This window comes from Gorilla gorilla, chromosome 9, assembly GCF_029281585.2.
Source record: "Gorilla gorilla gorilla isolate KB3781 chromosome 9, NHGRI_mGorGor1-v2.1_pri, whole genome shotgun sequence".
NCBI classification, from domain to species: Eukaryota; Metazoa; Chordata; class Mammalia; order Primates; family Hominidae; genus Gorilla; species Gorilla gorilla.
In genome coordinates this window covers 77,718,214-77,724,864 of record NC_073233.2, presented here as the reverse complement: position 1 = coordinate 77,724,864, position 6,651 = coordinate 77,718,214, and the positions used below count along the sequence as shown (strand labels likewise).

At 56.6% G+C, this 6,651-nt stretch overlaps 1 protein-coding gene across 1 annotated transcript; it reads left to right on the top strand.

The window, feature by feature from the left end:
• Nucleotides 1–1,457: 1,457 nt before the first annotated feature.
• FGF4 (fibroblast growth factor 4) lies at nt 1,458–5,883 on the top strand. The gene is made up of 3 exons (XM_004051698.4): nt 1,458–2,166; nt 2,778–2,881; nt 3,420–5,883. Exons 1-3 carry the CDS (start codon nt 1,827–1,829, stop codon nt 3,594–3,596), a joined length of 621 nt encoding a protein of 206 aa, XP_004051746.1. The 5' UTR covers nt 1,458–1,826; the 3' UTR covers nt 3,597–5,883.
• The last annotated feature ends 768 nt before the right edge of the window (nt 5,884–6,651 follow it).

The window sequence follows — 6,651 nt, the reverse complement described above, 5'->3', positions numbered from 1 at the left end:
AAAGCCCACCTTCCATGTCATTTTGCAAATGGGGAGTCAGGGACCCAGAGATGGAAAGACCACACAGCAAGTGAGGGATGGGTTCTAGGTCCCCTGCACCCTGCACCCTGCTCCCTGGCCAAGGATGTCTATTTGGCACCAGATCTGCAGGCTCATCTAGGGGACCCCAGGACCCAGAGGCAGCCAGGTTGCATCTCGCAGCTGTGAGCTGCAGCCCAGGAAGGTCCAGGTCTGGGTGGCGCTGCCCAAGCAGGCTGCAGGCCCAAGGAGGAACAAAGAGCCTCTCAAGGGGTGCGGAGCTGAGGCTCCGGTCCTGCCAAAGCCACTTGATGACCCCCAAGTGCCCCCCTTTCTGCACCTCAGAGAAGAGCCCTCAAGCCTCCCAGATCCCTTCCAGGGGCACGAATAAGCCCCAGCAGGGTTCTGAAGGGGTCCCAGGAATCTCCCTGTGGGGTTGCGGTGGAGGTGGAGGAGGCTGCGGTGGCCTGGGGACATCTCTGGTCCCAGGTGCTGGTGGTATGAGAGATGGGGTAGGCACCAAGCCCCCTGCAGCTGTGGCTAGGCGGGCCTGCAGGAAGGGCCAGGCAGGCTCCTCAGGGACCACAAAGAACAGGGGTTTTCACACCTAGGTGGGCCTGCATCTAGCTAGGCCAGTCCCCATCAGGCCATAATGGGCACAGTGGGAGGTAGAACCATGAGTGAGAGAGAGAAGGCTTCCAGAGGCCTGGCCTGGGTCCCTGCTAGATTAAGGGCTCTGGCTATGGTACATGGGTATTTCTGCTGTGGAATCAAAGGAGCAGGGGATGGTGAATATCCCCTCTGGCCCTATGCCCTGCCACCTGTCCTTTCATGGAAGGGTGTGTGTGTAGGGGGTGCAGGACCAGGCCTCCCTGGGTGCATCTCTGCCACCTTGCCCTTTGGCTCAGGTGGACCTCCACCAGGTATTCAGAACTCCAGCCCAGAAACGCGCCAAGCCTGTGGGGCCAAGACCTAGGGGGTGGGGGTGGCCTCCCTCCCGCCTGTAGCCAAAGGGTCCTCCCTTGCCCAGCCAGGCCCTGGTGTCGCTTACTGCTCTTACCCACCCCTCCTTCCCAGGCCGGTCCTCAAGGCCCCAGCAAAGGAACCAGGTTCCCGTGAGCCTCCGAAAGGCGAAGGGCGGGCAGCAGCCGCTGGCTTCTGCACCCACTAGGAGCTTAGGGTGCCCAAGTTAGGGCTGCGCCAAGGCGGCCGGAGCAGAGAGGGAGACGGAGACGGGGACAGGCAGGGACAAAGTGCAAGAGGCAAAACTGGCTGAAAAGCAGAAGTGTAGGAGCCGCCAAGGGGCGGGACGAACAGGTCCGTGGGCCGGGCGGAGCCAAGGGTGGGGGCCGGGGTCCCTCCAGGTGGCACTCGCGGCGCTAGTCCCCAGCCTCCTCCCCTCCCCCGGCCCTGATTGGCAGGCGGCCTGCGACCAGCCGCGAACGCCACAGCGCCCCGGGCGCCCAGGAGAACGCGAACGGCCCCCCGCGGGAGCGGGCGAGTAGGAGGGGGCGCCGGGCTATATATATAGCGGCTCGGCCTCGGGCGGGCCTGGCGCGCAGGGAGGTGCGCACTGCTCCTCAGAGTCCCAGCTCCGGCCGCGCGCTTTCCGCCCGGCTCGCCGCTCCATGCAGCCAGGGTAGAGCCTGGCGCCCGGGGGCCCCGTCGCTCGCATCCCGCACCTCCTCGGTTGCGCACTCCCGCCCGAGGTCGGCCGTGCGCTCCCGCGGGCCGCCACAGGCGCAGCTCTGCCCCCCAGCTTCCCGGGCGCACTGACCGCCTGACCGACGCACGGCCCTCGGGCCGGGATGTCGGGGCCCGGGACGGCCGCGGTAGCGCTGCTCCCGGCGGTCCTGCTGGCCTTGCTGGCGCCCTGGGCGGGCCGAGGGGGCGCCGCCGCACCCACTGCACCCAACGGCACGCTGGAGGCCGAGCTGGAGCGCCGCTGGGAGAGCCTGGTGGCGCGCTCGTTGGCGCGCCTGCCGGTGGCAGCGCAGCCCAAGGAGGCGGCCGTCCAGAGCGGCGCCGGCGACTACCTGCTGGGCATCAAGCGGCTGCGGCGGCTCTACTGCAACGTGGGCATCGGCTTCCACCTCCAGGCGCTCCCCGACGGCCGCATCGGCGGCGCGCACGCGGACACCCGCGACAGTGAGTGGCGCGGCCGGGCGCGAAGGGGCGGGGGGCAACGGCCGCCGGGCCAACCCGCTCAGTCACACTCTGAGACCCTCAGCGGGCACCTGCTCGCGGGCCCTGGGAACCGGGGCGGACTTGGGCTCCGGTCCCTTCTGACGCGGGGCTGGGGGCGCAGACACTCTTGGCTCTGGCAGCCCAGCGCAACCCCTGAGGCCGGGCCCCGCCTCCCGCCTTCAGAAACTCGGGCTCCGAGCGCCGAATTCCAGCGCCTTCGCCCGTGGGCACAGGGCGCGCGGTGCAGCCACAGGGGGCCCGAGACACGCGCCCCGGCCTGGCCCAGGCTGGGGAACCTCTGGGGTCGGGCTCGCGTCTGAAGGTCCGGGACTGGGTGCGGCCGCCGGGGGTCCCCTACACAGGCAAGCTAATCTGAGCTAGCGCAAGCTTGGGCTCCGGAGGCCCTAGAGGGCAGCTTGGGCTCCGGAGGCCCTTGGGGGCGGCTGCGCCGGGAACCCTTGCCCTTTATCCCCAACCCCACCCCAGAAATAGGGTCCCCGGAGGCGAACAAGCCGAGGGGCGGAGTGGGGCAGGGATCACCTGCCCCGCAATGACCTGCGCCCCGCCCCCAGGCCTGCTGGAGCTCTCGCCCGTGGAGCGGGGCGTGGTGAGCATCTTCGGCGTGGCCAGCCGGTTCTTCGTGGCCATGAGCAGCAAGGGCAAGCTCTATGGCTCGGTGAGTACCGCAGGGGTCTGGCTAGGCACCTAGTTGGGAACAGCGGACATGGCTAGCAGGCTCCTGGCTTCTCCAGCCCCACCTGTGCCTGGGTCTTGGAGGGGTGGCAGGGTCACCAGGTCACGGGACCGGCAGGCCTGCCCAGACAAAGGAAGCAGCCCCAAGGCAGGAACAATGAGGTTCCTGCCATCCCTGAGTGGGCCCCTCCCAGCCCGAGGAAAGGGCGCTATTGAGAGCCCTTCCCTTCTCTAGTCCAGAGGGGTAGGTCTCAGTGTTGGAACTGCGGGCTTGAGGCTGGACACGGAGGGAATGAATTCTCTGGCTGCTAGGTGCAGGGCAGGTGGTGAGAGCACCAGCTGTTGTGGGCTGGCCATGTCCCCTTCTCACCCTGTGTGGGTCTTGACACCTTAACTGCTCAGGAGAGACATCTCAGCCCAGGGTTGGGGGTGGGACAGAAGGGGGTTCTGACCCCTGGCTTCAGGCTGGGTACCTTGCCCAAGAGGTGCCCCAGCCCTGACACTGCCCTGCTTTGCTGCAGCCCTTCTTCACCGATGAGTGCAAGTTCAAGGAGATTCTCCTTCCCAACAACTACAACGCCTACGAATCCTACAAGTACCCCGGCATGTTCATCGCCCTGAGCAAGAATGGGAAGACCAAGAAGGGGAACCGAGTGTCGCCCACCATGAAGGTCACCCACTTCCTCCCCAGGCTGTGACCCTCCAGAGGACCCTTGCCTCAGCCTCGGGAAGCCCCTGGGAGGGCAGTGCCGAGGGCCACCTTGGTGCACTTTCTTCGGATGAAGAGTTTAATGCAAGAGTAGGTGTAAGATATTTAAATTAATTATTTAAATGTGTATATATTGCCACCAAATTATTTATAGTTCTGCGGGTGTGTTTTTTAATTTTCTGGGGGGAAAAAAAGACAAAACAAAAAACCAACTCTGACTTTTCTGGTGCAACAGTGGAGAATCTTACCACTGGATTTCTTTAACTTGTCAAAAGTTGTCACGAGTGTGCTGCTATTCTGTGTTTTAAAAAAAGGTGACATTGGATTCCGATGTCAACCCCTGTAGTATGGCGTGGAGCATCTCTGTCTGGAAAGGCCCGCCTGAGGCTTGGGCAGCCAGTTCAGGGAGCTCCCAGGCTTGGCTCTCGGCTAGCATCCTCAGAGGCCCGCTCCCTTTGTGCCCTGTTGCTATTAATCGGGACATATCGGTTTACTTCGGGTACAGAAAGTGCGGTGTTGAAGTCCTCGCTGCCACTCTGTTTTTAGATCTGCCAAGACTGACCTTTGAACTTTCCTGTAGTCAATCTTCCTCGATCTACCAGATGGGAGAGACCCCTGGACAACTTTATAAACTCCTGTTTGCCTTTTTTGGATCAGCGACAGCCCCCATCGCTGTGACTATTGGGGAAAAGACGAAGCTCTTTCATAAATTCCATGGAGAGGAATCAATATCCCACTGGAAGGCTAGAAATGGACAAGATAGTGTATTTGCAATCACAAACAAAACCCTAGTGATGAAAAATAATTTGTGATGGCAGATGCTTCTGATGGTGTGATAGAATATGTTTTTGAAAACAAACCATCGAACCCCCCGCCCCACCCCCAAAACGGGCTTCCCTGTGTTTAGGGAGCTTCGGGCTAGAACTAGCTATGATTTTTAGGTGAAATATCCTTGTAATTGTACAAAGCACTTGGTGCAGTGTTTGCGTGGAGCAGCCTGCTGCTTTCTGATGCATTCCCTGTTTAAGTGCGTTTAACATCTACCTCACAAGCCCTGAAACCCCAGGCGAAACCTACAGAAAGCTCAGACCCGGTGCAGGAGTTTGCCATCCCGAGTGGCTTTTTTTCCATATGTAGCCAAAAAGGATTGCAGATAGCGTCGGTGCGTCCCATTCGAACCTTGTCACGTTTGAGCTATCTTTACCCTGTGATTTACTTTTAGTAAGGGTGATCATGGTGAAAATATTTGCAGACAGCTGTTACAGTACACTATATGGTCACCAAGTAACCTTATATTTTTCTTTATATATTTTACAAATGTAACCCCTGTCATTGAAGCAACCGTGGAAGAGGCAGGGTCGGTGATGTTTAAAAAAAGTTCCGAGGTGATGGCAAACATTTAATTTTAATGAATGACTTTTTAGAGTTTATACAAAATGACCTTAGCTTGCTACCAGAAATGCTCCGAATGTTTCGTCAAGACTTTAATACTCTCCTAGGATGTTTCTGAACTGTCTCCCGAATTAACTTTATGGGAGTCTACAGACAGCAAGACTGGAAAATCTGATTGGAGTTTTTGTCTTTCACATTCCTTTTGAAAACTCTTTGTTCGAATGCAAATCATCGACTTAAAATACTATTCTTAACCAAGGCCTGGAAGAAAGAAGACACTTGCAAAGCCGCTAAGACAGGACCACACATCTTAAACTGCTGTTCCTACCATGCACTAAACTGTTTTTAAGTTTTAAACCACACCCTAGGCTCCAGGAGTGTTGAGGAAAGATGGTGTTTGTAGGTCTCCATGCTGTTTGGCGTTGGGGGGTGTGGAGGGATCATCCGTCCACTTTCTGGATTTTAATGTATTCACTTAGTAACAAACCATGATTGTCTTAAATGCCTTAAATTATTATGAGATTTCTTGTCTCAGAGCCCAATCAGATTGTCAGGAATTAACATGCGTTAGGTTTGATCACCCTTGACCACTTCTTATAGATATTTCTTCAACAAATCATGTGTGATGCCTGTAGGGACATAACTGTACCTTTAAAATATTGTTTTCATATTGCTGTGATGGGGATTCGAGGTTCCTGTATGTGCCACTGTTTTCAGAATCTGTAGTTTTATACAGGTGCCGACCCTCGTTGTGATGTATGTGCTGTGCACATTGACATGCTGACCGACAACGATAAGCGTTTATCGTGTATAAAAAGCCGCCACTGGACTGGATGTACACAACTGGGAAAGGAATTAAAAACTATTAAAATTGTGCCTTGAAATGCCAAGACCTGGTTCCCTCCCCCTGTCTTCCAGGGGTCTTTCTATTTGAGGCCTGAGCCTCACATGGCTGGGGGTTGGGGTGGGGGCAGGAGAGACGAATTTTAGCCAGCTGTGTCCACACAAATGTAGCCTTGAAAACAGGAGCCTGGGGGGTGTGAGTGTCACAAAGTTTTGCCATGACAGAGTCTTGCAGTTTATTCTCATTCTCCTGATGGGGCTAATTCACGCCATTCCCGCACTGTAACTAGCCCTAAACTCTGTGCCCCTCCCATTGGCCTCCTGTTCTCTAAAGCAATTTGCACTTCCCTAGGGGGAGCCGTGAAGCTCCAGAGCTGGTCATTAGGAGGCAGACTCGAGAATATTTTTCAAAATCTGAGTAGACACCATCCATGGGTATTGAACTCAATATAATGAACTGCAGCTAGTCTTTTATTTTCAATTAACTAATTTTTTAATATTTTTTGAGATGGAGTCTCACTCTTGTCACCCAGGCTGGAGTGCAATGGCACAATCTCAGCTCACTGCAACCTCTGCCTCCCGGGTTCAAGAGATTCTCCTGCCTCAGCCTCTCAAGTAGCTGGAATTACAGGCACCCGCCACCATGCCTAGCTAAGTTTTGTATTTTTAGTAGAGACGGAGTTTTTCTATATTGGCCAGGCTGGTCTCAAACCTCAGGCGATCTGTCCTCCTTGGCCTCCCGAAGTGCTGGGATTATAGGCGTGAGCCACCATGCCTGGCCAGCAGTTACTGTTTTATAAGAAGGAAAT

Bases quoted from the DNA above. Each gene is read 5' to 3' on its own strand.
- FGF4 (XM_004051698.4), top strand. From the start codon at position 1,827: ATGTCGGGGCCCGGGACGGCCGCGGTAGCGCTGCTCCCGGCGGTCCTG. The intron at 2,167-2,777 runs GTGAGTGGCGCG...CCCCGCCCCCAG, and splicing joins GCACGCGGACACCCGCGACA to GCCTGCTGGAGCTCTCGCCC. The intron at 2,882-3,419 runs GTGAGTACCGCA...GCTTTGCTGCAG, and splicing joins AGGGCAAGCTCTATGGCTCG to CCCTTCTTCACCGATGAGTG.